The 22,551-nt window shown below is 46.4% G+C and overlaps 2 protein-coding genes and 5 non-coding genes across 8 annotated transcripts; 1 reads left to right on the top strand and 6 right to left on the bottom strand.

Moving 5' to 3' along the window:
• Positions 1-12,036: 12,036 nt before the first annotated feature.
• On the top strand, positions 12,037-16,922 carry Idh3b (isocitrate dehydrogenase (NAD(+)) 3 non-catalytic subunit beta). Of its 2 annotated transcripts, none has more exons than XM_038331027.2 (12): positions 12,037-12,094; positions 12,228-12,308; positions 12,432-12,530; positions 12,641-12,761; positions 14,374-14,434; positions 14,507-14,639; positions 14,750-14,883; positions 14,974-15,076; positions 15,155-15,301; positions 15,718-15,812; positions 15,927-15,987; positions 16,502-16,922. In XM_038331027.2, the coding sequence occupies exons 1-12, from the start codon at positions 12,059-12,061 to the stop codon at positions 16,586-16,588; spliced, it is 1,158 nt and encodes a 385-aa protein (XP_038186955.1). In that variant the 5' UTR covers positions 12,037-12,058; the 3' UTR covers positions 16,589-16,922. The 2 variants fall into 2 exon arrangements, with proteins under 2 accessions (XP_038186955.1, XP_038186956.1); XM_038331028.2 differs by having other exon boundaries at positions 16,798-16,922.
• Positions 16,920-21,800, bottom strand: Nop56 (NOP56 ribonucleoprotein). Its single transcript, XM_038331026.1, has 12 exons — positions 21,737-21,800; positions 21,498-21,587; positions 21,054-21,168; positions 20,545-20,706; positions 20,157-20,355; positions 19,638-19,825; positions 19,403-19,554; positions 19,129-19,229; positions 18,641-18,789; positions 18,304-18,425; positions 17,990-18,124; positions 16,920-17,358 (listed from the first exon to the last, which is right to left on the bottom strand). Exons 1-12 carry the CDS (start codon positions 21,737-21,739, stop codon positions 17,005-17,007), a joined length of 1,770 nt encoding a protein of 589 aa, XP_038186954.1. The 5' UTR covers positions 21,740-21,800; the 3' UTR covers positions 16,920-17,004.
• LOC119815945 lies at positions 18,192-18,261 on the bottom strand. The gene has a single exon (XR_005285618.1). It is a non-coding gene; the product is annotated as a small nucleolar RNA SNORD57 (small nucleolar RNA).
• Positions 18,507-18,576, bottom strand: LOC119815946. The gene has a single exon (XR_005285619.1). It is a non-coding gene; the product is annotated as a small nucleolar RNA SNORD56 (small nucleolar RNA).
• Positions 18,981-19,066, bottom strand: LOC119815967. The gene has a single exon (XR_005285638.1). It is a non-coding gene; the product is annotated as a small nucleolar RNA SNORD86 (small nucleolar RNA).
• On the bottom strand, positions 19,899-20,031 carry LOC119815957. Its single transcript, XR_005285628.1, has one exon. It is a non-coding gene; the product is annotated as a small nucleolar RNA SNORA51 (small nucleolar RNA).
• On the bottom strand, positions 20,816-20,883 carry LOC119815973. The gene has a single exon (XR_005285643.1). It is a non-coding gene; the product is annotated as a small nucleolar RNA SNORD110 (small nucleolar RNA).
• Positions 21,801-22,551: the final 751 nt, after the last annotated feature.

A 22,551-nucleotide genomic window follows, 5' to 3' on the forward strand; every position in this document is an offset into this window, starting at 1 on the left:
TGTGTGTGTGTGTGTGCGCGCGCGTGTTCTTTTGTATATTGTTGGGAAGAGGCAACAGAAGGGGAAGCTCCTCCTTCCTAAAAGTGGGCTGGGGCGGACAGTATAGACTATACGGTGGGCAGGAAAGGCTGCTCTTCTTGTCTGGGTGAAGCAGAGAGAGTGTGTAGCAGAGACTGATTCTTCATGAGGCTTTTTTTTTTTAAATATTTATTTATTTATTATGTATATAACATTCTGGCTCCATGGATGCCTGCACGCCAGAGGAGGGCGCCAGATTTCAGTACAGATGGTTGTGAGCCACCATGTGGTTGCTGGGAATTGAACTCAGGACCTCTGGAAGAGCAGCCAGTGCTCTTAACCTCTGAGCCATCTCTCCAGCCCTTCATGAGGCTTTTCATAGGCTCTCTTCAAAGCCCTTTGAGAATTCACTGTGCTACATTCACATGGTTATTTATATATATTTTATATATTCATAATTGCATGTTCTTTTAATGGACCTATTCCCTCTGATTTAAAAACTTCAGCTCCACCCCATACTAAATATTCTGATGGAACCTGGAGTTAAATAGGAACAGTTTATGTGAGAGAATAAAATCCTAAACTAGCCAGGCATAGTGGCTCATGCCTTTGATCTCAGCTTCAGGGAGGCAGAAGCAGGCGGACCTCTGTGAGTTCAAGGCCAGCATGGTTTACGTAGTGAGTTACAGGACAGCCAAAACTACTTAGAGAGACCCTGTCTCAAAAGACTTAACAAAGCAAAACAAACAACAACAACCAAACCTAAATTAAGTGAGGGGGTCCCTTGAGGTATCAAACAGGGAAGCAGACCCTGGGGAAGAGAGGAAAAGGAAAATCTGATACAGATTGACTTCATCAACTGTAACACCTGATTCTGCAGTACCCTCTCAGTACGTATGCGAACTGGGCAAGGGCCTAGAGATTGAAAGAACACACAAGAGACCTGAGTCATTCCAAAGGAGATCAGCCAAATGCCATTTATTTAACCTTGGGGAAATCCTTAAATACCTAGCTGCAGCACAAGGAATTCCTCCCCCTGCCCCAGGCAGGTGGGAAATTGCCACACCCAAGAGGGAGTAAACAATGTCCTACAGCTAATCACCAGGCGGGGCAGAGGGAGCACAGGAACAAACAGAATGTTTTAGCTGGCTGATCAGAAACTGTCCTCAAGATGAACCCCCAAACCAAGGGTAGACCAATGGGCCCTACAGCCAACCACTTTGGGGAGTCTAACGCCAGATGGTTCACTGTCAGCATATTTAAAACACAGCACAATTTGTGAAAAGGATTTCAGGCAACAATCAGTCCAGTTCCAGGTCTCCGATAAAGTTTAAGGTGTGACTGCATAGAGACCCCTTTGCAAAGTACACGTGACCATGAGTGTGGGTTCTAGAGCTAAAGGCCTAGAATCTAGTGTGTTCTCTGATCGATAGCATAGAGGTCAGCAGGACATAAAGTACTTGTGACATTTCCCCTAAGGGTGGGTAATGGTCTGGGATAGTCATTCTGGGACACTGGGGTGAGGTCGGTCCCTTCAGATAGCAAAACAGTCACCAGGTGTTAACCTCCACTCTCAGCTTCCTGGATGGAATGTAGGTATTTGATTGGTATCTCCTCCAGAGGAGACACTCCTGTGCGATTAACATTCCTAGTTCTCTTGGTGCTTCTCTGTGAGTGCAAGGATCTCTGTGACCCCCCAAAATTAAGGCAGGGTGAATGGGAGTAAGAGATGCCACTTACTGGTCTGTAGCTTTTGAAGACAAGGATCTTTGTCCTTTTTTCCCCCATCCTCTTTCCTTCCTCCCTCCCCCCTTCTCTTCTGCACCCATAGTACACAGAAAAGGGCCTGGAAAGTATTTGTGGAATTCAGATTTGTCTAGGGTGCAGAGGTTAGGAGCTCACGCCCAGATGGATATGTGAGGTCACATAGGTTATCCCAGAGAGGTCAGCTCATTGAGCGACCACCAGTCTCCTAGTCTCACTTCACCTTGCTGTTCCATCCCATCCCTAGAAGGGAAACAAGGTCTCCACCACCATAAGCTTTACGACTGCTTGGCCTGCTGAAGCCAAGTCTTCGAAAAGTGACACAGAGTGGAGTGGACTTGGGGTCTGGGGATCTGACGTGAATAAGGGAGATAGTTTAATTGTGCCAAGCTTCATTTACCCCATGGATACACCCTGGGTGCTGGGGGGCCTGTTGTGTCATGCTAAGTATTCAGTGTTGCTTCTCAAAACTTAAGTCCAGTTTGCAGGGTAAACTGATTTGAGTGATGTCTAAGTTCCTACCATGAGCGCGTCAGATGACCAGTGTGGGTGTTTCTGAATGGGATGGAGAGAGGTTTCTGGCGCCTGTCTGAATTGCCCGCAGCACACTCTGTGTGAGGCCTGATAACTGATGCTCTCATTTGAGCAGAGTGTTGGATAGTGGGGCCCCAGGTTCTGTGTTAAGCTATGTGTAAGCAATTCTTTTGTCGTTTTGCTTTTTTTTTGTTTTGTTTTGTGTTTTGTTTTTGTTTGAGACAGGGTTTCTCTGTGTAGCCCTGGCTGTCTTAGAACTCACTCTGTAGACCAGGCTGGCCTCCGACTCACAGAGATCCACCTGCTTCTGCTCTCAAGTGCTGGGATTAAAGGTGTGTGTCACCTGGCTGGGTGGGCAAGTCTTTTTGTGCTGACGTTGTGTGTTTAAGTGTTGTGGGATGTCCACCAGAAAGGACTACTTGGACACAGGTTTAAGCTGGTGACTGCACTGTGCGTTTGGGGTCCTAGTGTAGCACCCAGCCTTTCTCAGGGTGAACTGAGCACAAACAAACATGTTCTGGGTTAACATACTTCAGTTAACAAGACGGTTAGCCAGAAGCAAAACTACAGAAGTCAAAAAGACAAGGTTAGTACATTTATAGACTTTCCCAGGACTGTGGACTTGGATGAATTAGGTCTTTGTTTTCATTTTGGCAAGTGGTTCTGTCTATGTGCTGAGTTTTATGGCCTGAATGGCACTTTCTTCGTGGAGTCAGTTGTGTTATGGTCTGGAGCCTATTATCAGTGCATGATCAACTTGTAATTTGGTCTTATGTTCATACTGTTAGAGCTTAAAATATATTTTGCTTTCAATTTAAATGTGGTGGTGGGGCTGTGGGATGGCTATGAAGGGCTTGCAGCCAAGACCAACTACCTGAGTTCAATCTCCGGGACTCATATAGTAGAAGGGGACATGACCACTGAATGCTGTTCTCTTTCACATATGCACCTTGGGGTGAATGCATGTGTGCACACACACAGACACACAGACACACTCAACAAATTTTTAAAAATTATATGGTGTAACCAACTTTATGAGCCAGGGTCTCGTGTAACCCAGGCAAACCTCAAACTTGGTATGTAGCCAGTAATGACCTTTGATTCCTGAGCCTCCTGCAGGTCTTCCATGTGCTGAAATTATACACATGCCCTATCATGTCAATGTGTGTTGTTGGGGATCAAACCCAGGGCTTCCTGGATGTTAGGCAAGCACTCTACCCCTGAGCCTGTTTTTATTTTATTATAGTTTGGTTGCAGAATATTCACTCAGAATGTGTGAGGCCCTGGGTTTCAACCCCAGCACCATAAAACAAAACAAAAAAGCAAATAAAATAAAGTATTGTATTGAAGTGAAAAGACCTTTTTGAGTTTGAAAAGACTTAGGTTCCTATTCCCCATGCAGGGAGCCTCACCCAGCCTTGATGCAGGGGGAGGAGCTTGGTCCTGCCTCACCATGACATGACCTGCTTTGCTGACTCCCATGGGAGGCCTGCCCCCTTTCTGGACGGAGGAGGAGTGGATGGGGAAATAGATGGGAGATGGGGGAGAGGAACAAAAAGGAGGGAGGGGAAACTGATTGGTATGTAAAATAACTGAAAAACTAGGTCTCTTGGGACCTAGCTGACCTCCAAAGTCAAGGGAGAAGATAGGAGCCTGGTCCACAGAGTGAGTTCCAGGACAGCCAATACAGAGAAACCCTGTCTCAAAATTTTTTTTTCAGTTTTTTTCATTCTGAAAAAACATTCAAGCATCATCTTCTGTGACATAAAAATATTAACAAATTGAGGCCAGAGAGATGGCTCAGCATTGGTTGCTTTTCCAGAAGCCCTGAGTTCCAATTCCCAGCAACCACATGGTAGCTCACAACCATCTGTAATGAGATCTGGTGTGCAGGCATACATGCAGGCAGAACACAGTATATGTAATAAATAAATACATAAATCTTAAAAAAAACAGGCTTAGCTGATGTCATGTCAGCTGTAGCTTGGAAGATAGATAGTGCTATCTAATACCAATTTAATAAAAGAAAACCAAATCCAAATTGCATACACAATACATGACTATTACCTGTGTTCAGGCTATTAAACTTTGGGGCTTGGTTAGTTCCCAGGTTAATGTTATAGAAAACACAGCAGTCTTTAACTTCATAAGAATGATCTACCATAATTGCTCTTGGTTTTGGGTGAGTATAAGCAGCAGCCAGAGCTCTCTATATTACAAGACAAACAACACTCAAAACACCTTTGCTTTGGCTGTTTTATTCTCGTTTCTTCCTGTCACAGAATTGGAGAGCCAACATGCCTCAAGACACTTTGAGATAAACATGCATGGGTCTGATGTGGAAGGGTCATACCCCATCTCCAGAGCTAGCTTCTCAGTGAGCTCAAACAGCACATGACAGTTTAATGTAAATATGAAGGCATTTGCTCCTCTATCAAACTGAAGTTTACACTGGATGGAAGACTCACATTTGAGTTCAGTGGCCACTGGCTGGACCTGCAGCACCTGCGCTCCCTATGATGGGGCACTTTGTCCAGATGAGTCTTGTCATCTCCGGGCTGTGCTTTGGGAACAGGAATTGAAACAAAGTAAAAAACAAAACAAAACAAAAAAAAAAACAAAAAACCACTTTCCCCTCTGTGATGGGAATTCTGTGTCCCTGTATGTTGGAAGCACGTGACTAACTTTTGTTTTGTTGGAACTCACAGTTAAGAGACTACTTTGAGTTCTTGATCCCCCTGCCTCCACCTCCTAAGTGCCAGAACTACAAACGTGTGTCACCACACATAACTATGAATTTTTCACATAAATTCACTAAAATTTTAGGCAAGCAAATGCTTGTCAGAAGTAAATAACTACACATAAGCAGTTTTGAGACTCTCTGAAGTTTGGGTGTCCCTTTCAGGTCAAACCTTTTTGTACTTAACAGACACCTGGTAGCTCCGAGCAACTTTTGATGGTCACTTCAGGAAATGGTTTCCACAGTGAGTGGAGGCTAGGAATGCTAGGAAGCAGTTGCCTAGTATGCTAAAAAACGCTGGCTTCCATCTCTACCACCATTTTAAAAACATTCACATCTGCTGGGTGTGGTGGCGCACCTTTTTAATCTCAGCACCTGGGAGGCAGAGGCAAGTAAGTCTTTGAGTTTGAAATCAGTCAGGGCTACATAGTGAGACCTGGTCTCAAAAATAAATAAGTAAGTAAGTTAATAAATACATAAATAAATACATACATAAAGAGAAAAAGAGATTACTTCAAGTCTCAGAAGACTTTGGACTTTTAAATAGTGTTGGGACTATCAAAGTCTATGGCAATCTTTGAAGCTGAACTCAATGTCTTTTGCACTATGAGATGGCATGAGCTTATGGAGAAAAGAAGCGGAGGAAGGGTTACAGCTTAAAAGTTATATGTTTAGGTGTCAAGTTGACAAGGAGGGGACATGTGATGGTTAATGTTGTTTGTCAACAGGATCTAAAATCACTGAAGAGACAAAACTCTGGAAACACTCTTGAAGTTATCTCTGTTATCTGAGGTGAGAAGACTAAACGCACTAAATGGCCTGTTTCATGGGCCCGGGTCCCAGGCTGAATAAAATGGAAGGACGAGATGAGCAGCAGCCTGCATTGCCCCTGCTTCCTGCCCCTGCTGCCCGTTCTGAACTGTGCCGGGATGAACTGTGCCTCCTGGGAGCCAAAAGCAATCTGTTCGCCTGTCATGTATCTTGTCACAACAAATATAGAAGTAATTAATACACGCCTGTTAGCCAGGCATAGTGGCACACACCTTTAATCTCAGCACTTGGGAAACTAAGAGGCAGGTGGATCTCTGTGAGTTTCAGGCCACCCTGGTCTACATAGAAAATTATAGGACAGCCAGGGCTACAAGAATAGATCCCAGGGGGCTGGAGAGATGGCTCAGAGGTTAAGAGCATCGCCTGCTCTTCCAAAGGTCCTGAGTTCAATTTCCAGCAACCACATGGTGGCTCACAGCCATCTGTAATGGGGTCTGGTGCCCTCCTCTGGCCTGCAGGCATGCACAGACAGAATATTGTATACATAATAAATAAATAAATAAATATTAAAAAAAGAATAGATCCTGTCTCAACGAAACATACATGCCTGTTCTGATTTCACTTTTAATGAAGCATTCAGTAAGTTATATGAGATATTCAACATTTTATTCTAAACTAGACACTGGGTTTAATGATCGACTGTAAATTAGTGTCTGAACAAATCAGTAGGTTAGGCTAGCTTATGGTATTTGGTGAATAAATTATTTAAAAAACACTTGAGGGGCTGGAGAGATGGCTCAGCGGTTAAGAGCATTGCCTGCTCTTCCAAAGGTCCTGAGTTCAATTCTCAGCAACCACATGGTGGCTCACAGCCATCTGTAATGGGGTCTGCTCCCCTCTTCTGGCTTGCAGGCATACACGCAGACAGAATACTGTATACACAATAAATAAATAAATACATAAATATTTTAAAAAAACACTTGACAGTGTGGGTTTTTTTGAAGACTTATTTATTGCGTATACAACAGTCTGCCTCCATGTATGCCACCATGGCTGTGAGCCACCATGTGGTTGCTGAGAATTGAACTCAGGACCTCTGGAAGAGCAGTCAGTTATCTTAACCTCTGAGCCATCTCTTCAGGCCCGACAGTGTTTTCAATTTACAATCTGTCCATTGTGTAATCCTGTCATAAATCAAGGGACATCTATGTTTGATTAAAGTAGAATTTCCTGCCTGAAGAAAGAGGTGTATGTAAGTGGTGCTGAGGGAACAAGATAAACTTTTGAGAGTGAAGCAAAGTTATCATTGGGAGACAGAGAGATGGCTCTGTGGTTAAGAGCACTGGCTGCATTTCCAGAGAACCCAGGTTCAATTCCCAGCACCCACATGACAGCTCACAACTGTCGGTAACTCCCTCACACAGACATACAGGCAGGCAAAACACCAATGTACATAAAATTAAAAGAATTTTTAAAAAATTATAAAGTTATTAAGTTTTATATTTTATGAAACCAAATTTCAGATAAATTACAGTAAATACAAAACCGTGACAGCATGAGAAAAGATGCTGAGCATATGCCTGTCATCATAGGGTAGGAAAGACATTTTTAAAGAAAGGCTTTCTGGGTATGTGTGAGATGGCCCAGACCACTCACGCAGCTCCCGGGAGCGTTATTAGAGGGCCAGCAGGCGTCTGCTCTTCTTTCCCAGTTTGTTTCCCTCCTAGCTGTAATTTTTGAACTGGAATAACTGTTTGAATCTTGAATGACCTTGGGAATGGAGGTCATAAAAAGTGGTCCAGTGAAATAGTGTCTTTGACAGGACAGAGGGCCGTTCCAGCTGTGGATCACCTATCATGTGACAGGGTCGAGGGCAGTTTCAGCTGGGGATCACCTATCATGTGACAGGACAGAGGGACAGGACAGAGGGCCGTTCCAACTGGGGATCACCTATCATGGAACTGTGTGTGTGTGTGTGTGTGTGTGTGTGTGTGTGTTTTCAGTTCTAGGAATTGGACCCAAGACTTTGTGCATACTTAACAAATACTCTACCACTGAGCCACATCCCTAACACATCACTGAATTTATGTGTGAGGATTTAAACTCTCTTTTGTTTACTTGTGAGTGTGTATCATGGAAGCTGAAGCTAGTCATGGTTCACCAGCCCAGCCCTGAATGAAGGATAACTGGTGTAAGCCACTGGTTTCCTCTCTGACTTTCAGAGGCATCCAGAGGACTTTAAAGAAACAAACAATCCAGGCGGTGGTGCACGCCTTTAATCCCAGCACTTGGGAGGCAGAGGCAGGCAGATCTTTGTGAGTTAGAGGCCAGCCTGGGCTACAAGAGCTAGTTCCAGGACAGGCTCCAAAGCAACAAAACAAAACAAAAAATTAAAAAAAGAAACAAACAAAACAAAAGCCTACAATGTCTTGGTTCTAGCCCAAGCCAAGTATATAAAAATCTCTGAAGGTGCAGTTTAGGTTAAGAATTTTTAAAAGGCCTTCTAATGCGCAGTCAGAGTGTGAACGGGTTTAAGCTGACCTGGATGAACATCTTTCCCTCACTATGAGCTTTCTTCACAGGGAGAATAGCAATAGGTCTGGTTCTGGCCTATGAGACCCAAGAAATTTGATGAGAATGTTTCAGAGAAAGCTTTGATTTTTTTTCCTGCTGTGGTGTGTGCGTGTGTGTATGTGTATACACACAAAGGTATGTACATGCGATGGCATGTGTGAAGGTCAGTAGACAATTCTCACAGTTGGTTCTCACCTTCTGCTTTCTTTTGAGGCAGGGTCTCTTGTGGCTTCTGCTGCACACTCCAGGTTAGCTAGTCCACAAGCTTCCAGATATTCTTCTGCCTGTGTCCTGGGATTGCAGATGTGTGCTAATGCCTTCTTTTTATGTGGGTTCCAGGGATCTGAACTCAGGTCATTAAGCTTTCACAGAAAATATTTTTACCCACTGAGCCATCTCCCTAGTCCCAAGCCTTGATATTTTGGGTAAGAAAGAATATAGATGGTGGGAACTGTTCTTTTACCCATTTTCTACCCGTGATTGAAAAAAATGACAGCCAGAGCATAGGCTGCTATACTGCGACTATGAAACATCACACAACCCACTGGCACTGTGAGAGGGGATGACGGAGAGCCTGGATCATTACTGAGGGGCTAAATCAATGTCAGGAACTCTTTCCTTTCGGAAGTAAAAGGAGAGAAACTAATGCCATCATGTTTAATGGGTTTTCTGTTTACTGCATCAGAACACATTCATAAGTGAAATACATATACCAAAGTATCATGAACACACTATTTCATCTGAAATACAGATATGGCTAGAGGGGCTTTGTGGACTGTTTGTAACCGTCATCATATGTATAAAGGGAAATGTACAGGGATATACACAGCAGTGTTGCTGATAACAGCCCAAAGCAGAGTTCATACTAAGTATCTGCCTGTTAAAGACAGGACTAATTAATTTAGTAAATTCGCATTATAGCATACTATGCAGTGGAGCAGAATTCTATTTATTATTTATTTATTTAGTAGGGCATAGTGGTGCATACTTTTAATCCTAGGCAGATTTCTGAATTAGAGGTCAGGCTGGTCTACAATGTCAGTCCTAGGACAGCCAGGGCTACAGAGAACCCTGTCTCAAAAAACAAAAAGAAATAAAAGGTATATTATGTAATAGTAACCACATAGAGTATGAAACTATTCTGAAATATACACTAAACCCAATACCATATTCTCATGCGTATATACATGAAAAAGCTTTGGAAGGACACGCTGCCTATGATTTGAGAGACAAGAAGCTTTGTCCTTATTTACTATTTCTATTTTTGAAGAGAATTGATATCATTTAGTTATTAATTAAAGATACTCATGCTAGTTAAATTTAATTAGAGTGAAAGAGGCAAGTCTCAGTGAGCTTGAGGTCAGCCTGGTCTTCATAGGGAGATCCAGTTCAGCCATGGTTATATAGTTAGACCCTGTGTAAAATAATAATTCACAGAAAAATTCCTGCTTTGAGGAGCTCTTCCTCGATATACTCTTTCATTCTTTGCCCTATCCTGGCTGTCCTGGAACTCACTATGTAGACCAGGATGGCCCCAAACTCAGAGATCCTCTTGAAGATGGCACTTTTAAATGAAACCAAATGTTTGCTTTCTTGATGAAGCCATTTACAACCAAATAAAGGTAATTTCCATGGTCGCCAAGCTCAATAGTATTGTTCCTAAGTATCTATCTGTCTTAGAACTTGCACCAACCTTGCTCCTCGTTACCCACTCTGTGTGCCTCATCTCCACGTGAGTCTGCTCTCCTGATTTCCAGCCATGGCGCACATTCCTACCTGCAGAGCACTGCAGCTGCCCGCTGAGATCCTCTTGGCCAGAGGGGCTACCCAGTCCCTCACCATTAACTGCTGACCACTCCCTCTTTCTCTGAGAGCTGTCCTTGGCCTAATGTTATGCTGGAGCAAAGCAGGCTAAGAAGCCTTGCCTCAAATCAGAAGACTCTTGAGACATTCACACGTCAGAGCTCTCCAGGGAGCCAGACTGGGAGACTCCAGCTAAGGCTGCCTCTGGCAGAACTCCTTCTGCCCTTTTCCCGTCTCCTGAGAACACCCTCCAGTCAGTCACTGGAACGACCCCTTTCCATCCCACTTTTGCTTATAACCAGCTTTACTCTGGATGGAGTAGAGTTGCTTCTGTAAAATCCAGCGGATGCCACAATCACAGGTGCTGTACTCCCTGTCAAATGCAGCGGGTCCCACAATCACAGGCGCTGTACTCCTTCCAAAGTCCTCCCAAACTCCATCTTCAAGGAATTGCCATCATTATTTCACCCCTCTGATTGCTCATGGTTGTGGGGGGGAAGACGAAACAGGTCCTAACAGAGAAGACATTCTGAACCCTTTGTGTACCCAGAACTTCTCTGGAAGAACATCGAAACTCATGGATCATGTCCTAGAGGTCTTTTAAACAGATAAAGTAATTAGGATTACAAAGAAAACTCACCATGTTGGTGTGATAATAAGAAAACTAACTTGGAGCTGATGAGAGGGCTCACTGGGAAAAGGTGCCTGCTACCAAGCCTTATGGCTTGAGCTCAACCCTTGAAAACTACCTGGTGCAGGAGAGTACCAGCTTTCTGAGTGGGCTCCTGTTCTTTGACCTCCACTCTAATAAACAGGAAGCTAATTTGCAATACAGTTGCATTTGTATTGCTTTTTAATTCATTGAATAACTATCTATACTCTAACATTGGGTCAATAATGTCAAAGTAGGTATGAGTTACACACACACACACACACACACACACACACACACACACACACACACATTTTGTTTTTCCAGACAGTGTAACAGCCCTGGCTGTCCTGGAACTCGCTTTGTCAACAAGGCTGTCCTGGAATTCACTGAGCCCGCTGCCTCTGCCTTCTGAGTGCCGGGATTAAAGGTGTGTGCCACCACGGCAAGCTAAAAATAAATGATATTTTAAGATATATATCACAAGGGCTGGAGAGATGGCTCAGAGGTTAAGAGTATTGCCTGCTCTTCCAAAGATCCTGAGTTCAATTCCCAGCAACCACATGGTGGCTCACAACCATCTGTAATGGAGTCTGGTGCCCTCTTCTGGCCTGCAGGCATACACAAGACAGAATATTGTATACATAATAAATAAATAAATAAATAAATATTTTTTAAAAAAGATATATTTCACAAATGAAACGTGTTGTAAAAATAAATTAGTGACGAAGTTCAAGCCTGTAACAACTGTTTAAGAGCAAAGAATAATATCCTATAGTAAAAACAAATCCCCAAAACAGAGACCCCATAAAAGGATAAAACAAACACATCTCCCATAAAGTAACAAAAACATTCACAGATTGCCTAGAATTCTCAACTTATTGTTAAACTCACGTCCTCGTTGGGCAAATAGCCACATATTCTTTAATATTTAATATTAATATTATTGAAGTTAAAAAATTAAACCTGACGACTGAAAACAAACAAACAAACAAACAAACAAACAAACAAACAAACAAACAGGCTATGTGTCCCATGATTCTATATTACTAAACAGAAGGCCAGAGGTAACTTAATCGGTATACCCTCCCGATTGGTAATAGAGAAAGAACGGCCAAGCTCGCCAGGGCCGACAGGAAGTCCAGCTCCCTTGGTCGCGATCACTTCCTGCGTCACTTCCTGCGCGACTCCTTCCGCAGAAGATGGCAGCGCTGAGCAATGTCCGCTGGCTGACCCGAGTGAGGCCGGGGACGTGTTGGGCAGAGGGTGGGTGGGAGAGCGGAGGGTTTGTCTGGAGTTTCCAAAAGAAGGCAAGATCAGCGCGGTGTAAGGGGTCTGGGTGTCCCAGATCTGACCTTGTGTCTGTTGCAGGCGGTGGTCGCCGCTCGGAACCCCGGCTCTTGGAGAGGTCTGCGAACATCGGCTACGGCTCACGCCGCTTCACAGAGCCAGGTACGCTCGAGTCCGGTTTCGCTCTCGTCCATCCTTGTTGCTCCCCTGGGTTTCCCCTCCCCATTTCTCTCCCTCTGACTCCTGCTTCTGCCCCTGCTCCATCTCCGCTGGCCCCACTCACAGGCAGAAGATGTGAGGGTTGAGGGTGCCTTTCCTGTTACCATGTTGCCTGGAGACGGCGTGGGGCCAGAGCTCATGCATGCTGTCAAGGAGGTGTTCAAGGTGAGTAGCCTGTGGCAGGGCATGAGTGGTCGAGCTGCCTGCGGAAATGGGTGGTTTGAGATGGAAAGTTCACTTCTGACCCAGTCCTGTGCTTGGACCGATCCCTGAAGGCCGCTGCTGTCCCCGTGGAATTCAAGGAACATCACCTGAGCGAGGTGCAGAATATGGCTTCTGAGGAGAAGCTGGAGCAACTGCTGAGTTCCATGAAGGAGAACAAAGTTGCTATCATCGGTTTGTATGCCACTCACTCTGTCATTTAAAGTCAAACGAGCAAGTGTTCATAAGTCTCTCTCTGTGGCATGTATATGTCAGCTTCCCAGACTGCCCTGCTGATAACTTGGGAATTTGTTTCTTAGTGGGAAACTTAGGAGGTCAGCGAAGCTGCATGGGTTTGGTGCCTGCTGAGTCTGTTGTCTCCGTGGTCAGACCCTGTTAGCCGTGTCGGCAGTGCCCATTCTAACCATTCCATTTCTTCTGCTGTGCTTTTTATTCCCCTCATTGGATTCTTTTGGCTTCTTGGTTTTCCCCTATAGGCCATTTTCCAAATCTGTTTTCTTGGACAGCCTGACTGCCAGGGCCAGCTTTGGCAGAGGAAAGTCGGTTCTTTATAACCTGGCCCCTGACTTTTCTGTTTTCCTTTCCACAGCTTGTTCTGGGCTTTGCTCACCATCAGCTATGCGAGTTGTCACGTGACTTGTGCTCTTCCCTCTCCTGACACTGGTCCCTCTCTGAAGTCACCTATCAGAATCCTCACTTGTTCATGCTCATTTTCTGTGGTTGCCATTGGGTGCTACAGTTTTGTGGATGGCTGAAAATAATTAAATGTACTCTCAGTTCCGAGGCTACCGTCCATCTGAAGGCCTAGAATGGGAATCCTTTTCCTGGTGTTCTTTGGTTTATAGACATTATTCTCTTTTTATGATCACCTTTATCTCTTCTTTTTGATTTACCACTGGATTTAGGGCCCACCCTCATCCAGGGCAATTTTATCTCAAGATTCCTAATTCTATCTGAAAAAAAGTGTTTTTCCATGTAAGATCACATTTACAGCTCCCCATCCCACCCCAATAAATTCTGTTTATGGTTTCTTGGCATAAGGGCATGGGCCTGTCATTTTGGGGATCACTGCTCAGCCCACTGTACTCAGTTAACCGAGGAACTAATTAAAAGTGCCAGCTTTACAGCATTCCCTAATATTATCAGAGAGGATTCCTCCTCTGCACGCCTCTGTTTATTGTTAATCCCATTTCTGGTCTTCCCCAATGCATTGTTTGCTCATCAAGGGCAGGACTTGGTATGGTTTTGATTGCAGTCGATTTTCAGTAAGTAGTAGCTGAGAAAATAGAAAGTCAGTAGACCCAGGAACATGAGGAAAGCCACTGATCCCCTATGGCTGCTTTTCAGCTTGTTATTAGACCCAGGTTCTTTGATTAAAAACAAATAGCCCTTAGGTCATTTTGTGGCAACACACCTTTACTCCTGCACTCGGGAGGCAGAGGCAGGCTGATCTCTGTGAGTTCGAGTCCAGCCTGGTCTACAAGAGCTAGTTACAAGACAGGCTCTAAAACTACAGTGAAACCCTGTCTCAAAAAAAAAAAAAAAAAAGAGCAAAAAAAAAAAAAAAAAAGAAATTCCAACATAGATACAATTAAAGCATTACATTTATTGCTTTGCATTTTAGCTACATTATCTGTTCTTTATCTCTTGCCAGGGGCAATAAAGGGTGAGAGATTTGTGTGTGTGAGCAGGGAGTCTCAGTTATGTGATGTTAGTAGGAGATTGGACCCCAGTTTCTGCTTGACCTCTGTCTAACCCTACTTCCCCCCACACTTTGTTTTTACAGGGAAGATCTATACCCCAATGGAGTATAAGGGCGAATTAGCTTCCTATGATATGCAGCTGAGGTAGGTGGATGGGTAGGCTTGGTCAGAGGGGTGCTGGGCACATGCACAGAACTGATGGCTGTCTACCCTCAGGCGTAAGTTGGACTTGTTTGCCAATGTAGTCCATGTGAAGTCACTTCCTGGGTACATGACTCGGCATAACAATCTAGACCTGGTAATCATTCGAGAGCAGACAGAAGGGGAGTATAGCTCTCTGGAACATGAGGTAAGGCCCAGAAACTGGGGGGTGGGGCGGCACGGAGAGAGGCAAGCAAGAGGTAGAGGCCTCTTTGCCGCCTTTCCAAGTGTTTGTCTTCAGTCCCTTCTCTCGCGTAGAGCGCAAAGGGTGTCATCGAGTGCCTGAAGATTGTCACTCGAACCAAGTCTCAGAGGATTGCAAAGTTTGCATTTGACTACGCCACCAAGAAAGGGCGGAGCAAGGTCACAGCGGTCCATAAGGCCAACATCATGTGAGACAGGGCTTTTTGTGTGCCTGGGTTCCTGGAGAGGTATCCCTTTAGCTCTCTTGACTGATTTTTGTCTCTTTGGTCCATGAACAGGAAACTTGGGGATGGGTTGTTTTTGCAGTGCTGTGAGGAAGTCGCTGAACTATACCCCAAAATCAAATTTGAGACAATGATCATAGACAATTGCTGCATGCAGGTGAGTTCGCAGAAGGAGAGCAGGGATTGGAAATCTTTTTGTTGGAACTCTTCTTCATTCTCATAATCTTACCCCTAGCTGGTGCAGAATCCTTACCAGTTTGATGTACTTGTGATGCCTAATCTTTATGGAAATATTATTGACAATCTGGCTGCTGGCCTTGTTGGGGGAGCTGGTGTGGTCCCTGGTGAGAGCTACAGTGCAGAGTATGCAGTTTTTGAGACGGTGAGCATGACTATTTTTCCCCTGGGCATAGTGGTGGCACGTGTCTTTAATCCCAGCACTTGGGAGGCTGGTGGATATCTGAGTTCAAGACCAGCCTGGCCTATATAGTTCCAGGATAGCCAGAGCTACATAGTGAGACCCTGTCCCAAAACCCAAACTAAGGGAAAAAAAAAGAAAGAAAAGAAATTATTTCCGGTTAGTTATCTAGTTATCTGTACCCAGCCTTCTCTGACCTTGGGTAGGTGTGCTTGCTGTGTTCCCCCTCCTCCATCCTAGTGCTGCTTCCTCTCCCCCTCCCCCACACCTCTCAGTCACCTTAGCCTGCCCTCCTCCTGTGCTATAATGCCTTTTGCAGACCTTCTCCCTCTGCATGTGCCTGTCTCCTTCCAGTGATTCTGGCTTTTTTTTTTCCACAGGGTGCTCGGCATCCCTTTGCCCAGGCAGTGGGCAGGAATATAGCCAATCCCACTGCCATGCTGCTGTCCGCTTCCAACATGCTGCGGCATCTCAAGTAAGTTATGGGAAGCTGAAGTGGGGTGGAGGGTGGGTGTTGGAAGGGGAAGCACAGTGGGAAAATCCAGGTGGGGTGCTCTGGTTGGATTCTGAGATTCTCCTATGTTGACAGCCTTGAGTATCACTCCAACATGATTGCAGATGCCGTAAAGAAGGTGATCAAAGTTGGCAAGGTAAGTTTAGAAAGGTCTCAAGGGCTCAGCACCATCTGCTGGGGCACTTGAGAGGGACACTTTCCCTCCAGGTCCCCACACTACCTGCTGTGATCTCAGGGTTATTCACCTCCCTTTTCTGGCTGTTTCATCCTCTTGGTCTTCTTCACCTTAGTTCCATCTGCTGTTCCTTTTCCTGCACCTTCCATTGAGCCTTTCTTGGGCCATCTGAATGCAGACCTTGCAGCTTTGTCTGGGGGTGGAGGTAGCAGGCAGGCGGTAGGTCCTGCCTGTCTTTATTCCTGTTCCTGCAAGGTAACCTCATCCTTTGATCCACATCTCCCCATCCCAGTGCCCGTTCCTGTTCATCCTCCTGTACTGCCTGTCTGCTCAGGAGCAGGTCCTTGTTCCTCTACACCTCTTCCCCTTCCATTCTTGCTACATTCTCTTTTTTCTTGGCCTCCATGTCATATTGCCCCAACTTCTTCATGGGCTCTCTTTTCTTCCCCACGGCTATTGCTGGTGGTGGCTGTAGGTTCGGACTCGAGACATGGGCGGCTACAGCACTACAACTGACTTCATCAAGTCTGTCATCGGCCACCTGCACCCCCATGGGGGCTAGAGCCCTCACTCCCTCCAACTTCAAAAGGACCATGCTACCTACACATCCCTTCAGTACAATGGACCAGGGAAGAGAACATCTATAGACAGTAGACCATAATTGCTTTTCTGAGGCTAGGCTGTCCTGGGGGCTGGAAATAAGGGTACCAGTACAGGGTGGGTGTTGGGACTGGGTCCAAAACACAGGATGATGACAGCTTTTTCCTACAGGTTCGAACCTCAGACATGGGTGGTTATGCCACATGTCATGACTTCACTGAAGCTGTCATTGCTGCCCTGTCATAAATAATACACATGTACATGTAAAGAATTCAATAAATAAACATACAAGCTATTTTTTGTGTGTTTTTATTGGGGTTAATCATGGGTAGGAACTGTCACCTTCAAGGTATGCCCCTCCCACCAAGCATGTCCATTTTAATCCTCTTGGGATGATTTCTGGAACTTTTTCTTTTTCTTTGTACTCTTTGTAGAGCTAGCAGCAGCTTCAGGTTCCTCAGAGAATTTCCTTTTCTTCTTGGGGACAATGGGGCTTGCTGCCTCTTCTGGTTCACTGGCCATTTCCTCCTTCGGAGAGGATTTCTTCCTCTTGGGAGGACTTAAGCTGCTAGTAGTCCCCTCTTCAGCATCACTGGCCAACTCCTCCTTGGGAAAAGCTTTCCTTTTCTTACTTTTAGGCAAAGAGACAGGTGGATCTTCTTCCATTCCATTTTCCTGTGGACTCTCCTGGGGTTTTAACTTTTTCTTCTTCTTAGGTTTTTCATGTGTCTCCTGAAGGGAATAAAGACAACAAACATGTTGCTTCTATGTTAACAGTTGCAGTTCCCATTAGATAGAATCCAGGCAGAAGAGCAAACAACCTAGTCCTCCTGATGACCTAGTTGCAGGGGCGCTTTGGTAATCCAGTCTCAAAGCTACTCCCAGGTAGAGAAAAATTTAGTGGAGTTTCTTGGCCCTCTTAAATCCTAGAGAAAAACCCCTGTATGCTGGTCACAATAGACATCATGCAGAGCTCCCAGGGGGACCCTGAAAAGGAAATACTGATAACTCAGGTTGAAAGCCCTGGAGGACATTTCTACACTGTCACACTGGTGACCTCCCTACCTCTACACCCCATCATGAGACACTATCACTTCCAGACATAGAACAGGGAGAGCAGGAATTCACATTACTCCCGGGAGGCAGCCGAGGACAGAGCACACCTGCCCATGGAATAAATGGGCCATCTGCTATACAACCAGCATTCTGGGCTCTTGGTCAAGTTCTCTCAGCACCTATCTCCTCCCTATAGAATCAAGAAGTAGTTTTAGTCCAAAAAGCCCAAGCTCCAGACCATGGTTTGATGCCCTTTGTTCTACTCTTAAAAATTCCACACAACCTAGGACCTAAACAGAGGACTGACCTCACACTCCTCTGGAGCGCTACTGTTTTCTGAAGATGCCTGGGCCAGCGCAGCCAGTCGCTTCTTTTCCTTCTTCAAGCGTTTCTTCTCCTGTTTTTCCAGTTTTCTGGTAATTTCAGCTGCCGCTTCCTCTGCCTGGCAAAAAGGAAAGCACTGAAACCCCAAAAGACCCCTGGCTTGCCACAGCACTTCTAGCTCTGTTGGATCAGGCTCATTAAATCAGTTTTCTTGCCTCCATTTCTTAATCAGGCCAAGACAGTTCATCACCTCCAACAAAATCACAGCGTTCAGCTATTCCCAAAGCATATACTGACCTGAACCATGGCTTCCTTCATGACATCCAGGTTCTTCCGTGGAATCTCTCCAGTCTCATAGAAAGACAATCGCTCCTCAACTTGTTCTCGTAGTTTCTCCCCAAACACACTTGTGGGTACCTCTAGATGAGTGTGTATATATAAACAAAGCCCATTATATCCTTGAAATAACAAAGTAACCACCAGTCCCTCTACCCTCAGCTTCTCTCAGACCCAAAGTGTCAACACTCACTAGGTGATATCTGTTGACGAAAAATATTACCATCATTGTAGAAGCTGGGTTCACTCCCCGCCTCCTGTAACCCCTTCCCTCAAATGTCAACTTCTCCACCCATACCAGAGAAACAGTCAATTCTTGATGCAATACTGCATTTGTTCGCTAGATATCGGGAGATCCGGCCTTTGTTCTTTGCAGCTGCTCGACCAATGAAGGTAGAATGGAAAATGAGTCCATATTTTGGTGTATTGCCTCTTGTCTTCAGGGCTCTGTGAGAATATTCAGTCAACAGTTTAGGGTCAGAAGACCTGGCCCAACTGTCCCCTCTCCCCACACTCTCACACCAGGCTTGGCTGGACTTTCTACCTCGACACACGCCAACCCAGTTCCAAAGGCAGAGAGGGAAGGCATCCAATGTCGCTGACCTGGAAACTTGGTCCCTTTTAGCTGGGCCCTGGGAAATCACTCAGACACCAGGACTGGCCATCACCCCCATAGCAGAGGCCTGTATAGGTCAGGGAGTCCTGGTCAGCCATCATTGTAATCCCCAAACAAAGCAGTGGGCACCAGAAGCGGCACCTGACATGGGCAGGCGCCCTCACTGGTACCTGAACAGGGCCTTTTCAGCCCCAAGGATCTGTACTGTGGATGCTGGGTACTTGGCCAGGTTGGTGAGGCTGCCAGCATGAGCAATGAGACGTGCACCTACCTGGAGAAAGATCCAAGGAAGAAGCAAGGTGAGTAAGGGGGAACTGACCTGTGGTTTCACACCCTATTCTCCTCCCCACCATGCAACAACTAGGGACAACATGGTAGCCAGAAATCATAGCGGTACAGAATGTTAACATTTTTATTCCCCCATTTGTGTTCCCCATGACGCACCGCTTCCCCAATTAAGGCTGACAGGCTGGGGGCTACTTGGCTCATCTTGGAGCGAAGGTAAGTGTGTAGGCTCTGGCGATACTCTGACAAAGACACCACACGACTGGAGAAGCTCTCGATGTTTATCAAGTCGATAGCAGATATGTCCATGCCTAGGAAACACCTAGTGTGAACAGGGGGACCAGATACTCAAGGAGTCTCGTACCTTACGCAGTTGGCCGGGCTCTGCACTGACCCATGGAGGACCGAGAGGCATCCAAAATGGCCTTAGCCTTGGCCCCATCCATCGTCAACTCTTCCAGTTTCTCCAGCTTTTCCTCATTCAGCTCCCTGCGGTTCCCAATGAACTGAGCCAGACGACAGTATGTGGCATTGTCATTGATGATCTTCACCAGCTCTGGAAAATGGTACCCATACCACTCCCTGCAGAGGAACAATCATTCCCTGACCCAGTTTGCCAAACCTCAAATAAATCACATCCCAGACTCCCTCAAATCCATGTCTCCCCATTCACAATACAGACCAGGCACAGTGGCCTGGGCTGAGGTGTACATGGGGTGGCTTTATTATGCCTCCTCTTTCTATACAGCCAGTGCAAGAACACAGCCTGTGGTAAGCACAAGGAGGCCTGGCTTCAGTCCATTATTCTACCCAGAAGAATTATCAGCCTTGCTTGACCTGCTCAAGTTTGTAATAGCTAAACTTCAGGCCAAAGAAGAGCCCAGGGTTTGGTAGCCTCTGCACCGCATCTTACCTGACACGCATTGAGAAGGTATTGATATCTTTATCCAGTTGGTCCAGAAGACTTATGGACTGGATGATCATGTTGTCCACCCGGTTCACATTAAATTTAACTTTGGCACGAGAATAGCTGTGTCCCAGCCCTAGCTGGGCTTTACAAGCAGACAGGTCTGTCAGACCCTTTACCAGATTATGGAAGTGCAGACGAACTCCTGAAAGGAAGGCAGGGCTGTGCATAAGAAAAGTCTCTTCTAGAACCCACGTGGTCACTTACAGTTGATAACCAGCTATCTCTAGTCCCCTCTACTGGCCTCTATGGGTATTGCACCCATACAGCACGCATAATACATGCAAAGACTCCTACACATAAAAATCTTAAACAGTAAGTAGGGTTAACTCACCTCGAAGGACCTCAGCTATCACACCCCCAGTCTGGCAGTTATATCCCAATTCTTCCTGTATTGCAGCACCGATCTTGGGGTCTCCAACCCCCAGCAGTACTTTCTTCTTTTTAGATGGCAGGTATGTCTCCAGAAGCAGGCGGAGGTCCTCATGAACAACACCTTGGGACAAAGAACACAGCTCCCACTAACACGCTGAAAAACACTTTACCCGTAAAAGAGGACCTGGCCTCCACATCGGATCATGCAGGAACACCCACCCCTCCAGGCATTGCTCAGAAACAAGGAGACATCAGTGAACACTCAGTGGATTGACAGATTCTCAAGTCATCATTGCAAAGCCTGGCTTTACCATTACCACAGCAGCACGACTGGGAAGCATCCAACTCCGTGAAGTCAGATTTCTAAAGGTGTTATTTTGTAGGTCTCAATGCTTAGTACACATGCTTTGAACAAAATCATCGAAGAACACCGTCAAGGATCACATGGCGCCCAGGGACTTAACTCACCTTCAGACACGGCATTGGCATTTTCCAAGGCAACCTGGGATGAAGAAAACGGACAGAAGGCCACCAGACGAACGACATTGTGGAATTTACCAAGGTTAAGTACACACTCCTCCACCTGTGGAGAGAAGGATGAATGGGTTTTCTTTTAATTTGGCCTCTACAGCGCAGTAAACCAGAACACCAGCTGTAATAGTAGTTGAAGCACTGGTGCTTTACTTTCTATTCTACTTTAATTCTCAGGAAGTGGAATTTGAGTTTATCTCCAATCTCTAAGGAGATTACGTGGATGGCGCATTAAAGATCTCGTTCCAAGGCTTTGCACTCCCCCCCCCCCCCGGGCGCCGCGCCGGTGCGGTCGGCCACGTGGGAACACGCGGTGCATGATGGGGTTCGGCGGCCTTAGGGGCTGCAATGCAGCACAGTGAGCCCACCGATCCCACCCACCTGCGGCAGCAGCAGGCTGATTTCCTCCACTTCCTTCAGCGCCAACAACGCGTAGCCGACCGCATGCTCGAACAGCACGTGCAGCAGAACCTGAAACGGGAGCCGGCGCGCGGGCCATCAGTCAAATCTCCGGTTCCGCTGGGCCGCTCCTAGAGCAGGTCCCGGCCCAGACTCCGACCCGCACACCCAGACCCGCACCCAGGCCTTCACGTAGTTAAAAACCCACAACCACTCCTCACCATGGCGCCTGCTCCGTGCCCAGCTCGCAATGCGGCTTGCGCGCTCTGGCGCGCGGAACCAGACTGCGGAGGCCACGCCTTCTCCCGCCTGGCCAATCAGAGGCTGGGGACGGAACCATTTTCGTGCCTCCGGAGGGGTCCGCAGGGGTGGTATCGCCCGTAGGGCGGGCTGGACTGGAGCGGGCGCGAGCGGGCCGGCCCAGCCGAGCCTCTGCGGCTGCGCGAGCAAGCCGGTGCGGTGACCGGGGACGCATGGCGCCCTGAGGCCATAGAGTGTGCTCGGGAGGCCGCCCTTCTCCATCTCTCGTGCTTTTGTCCCCTTTGGCCCGAGCGGCGGAACTCGATGAGCGGAGGAGAGGCTCCCTGACGAGCGTCGCAGGCTTCCCGGTGGCCTGCGGCGTCTGGTGACAGACACTCCGTGTCCTCGCCTGTCACCTGGGCTTCCGTCACAGACGCTGCAGAAATGGCGGCTCCTCTCCGTCTGCCTCTTCCTCTTAAATTTTATTGCTCAAAAAAGTGATGGTGTGAGCAGTAGCGTAGACAGGAAGGGCGGTTTACTCCTTCCTAGGTCTGTTCCCTGCCCTGCTTCATAGAACCCAGCGCTGCTCGGCGCCACGTGTTGCTCATCGCCGGGTAGGCCCCAAATTCTTCCAAGGAACAGCATTGCCGTTCTCCAGGGCTGCTTTTAGGCACACCGAAGCGGCTAATGTAAAATTACTTTTTCTTTAGATTTAAAAAAAAATTACTTTAAATAATGTTAGAATTATAAGTCCCAAACATATTTATTAAATAGTCTGTGCCTTAGTGAATTAAAA

This window comes from Arvicola amphibius, chromosome 5 (assembly GCF_903992535.2).
Source record: "Arvicola amphibius chromosome 5, mArvAmp1.2, whole genome shotgun sequence".
Classification (NCBI taxonomy): Eukaryota; Metazoa; Chordata; class Mammalia; order Rodentia; family Cricetidae; genus Arvicola; species Arvicola amphibius.

What these genes read in the sequence shown, in the direction of transcription:
- Idh3b (XM_038331027.2), top strand. Translation starts at nt 12,059, where the DNA reads ATGGCAGCGCTGAGCAATGTCCGCTGGCTGACCCGA. An exon ending in ACGCCGCTTCACAGAGCCAG is followed by an intron (nt 12,309 to 12,431) that starts GTACGCTCGAGT and finishes CCCCACTCACAG; the next exon opens with GCAGAAGATGTGAGGGTTGA. An exon ending in GAACAAAGTTGCTATCATCG is followed by an intron (nt 12,762 to 14,373) that starts GTTTGTATGCCA and finishes TTGTTTTTACAG; the next exon opens with GGAAGATCTATACCCCAATG.
- Nop56 (XM_038331026.1), bottom strand. An exon ending in TGCCTCTCGGTCCTCCATGG is followed by an intron (nt 19,555 to 19,637) that starts GTCAGTGCAGAG and finishes GGTGTTTCCTAG; the next exon opens with GCATGGACATATCTGCTATC. An exon ending in CAGCCTTAATTGGGGAAGCG is followed by an intron (nt 19,230 to 19,402) that starts GTGCGTCATGGG and finishes ATCTTTCTCCAG; the next exon opens with GTAGGTGCACGTCTCATTGC.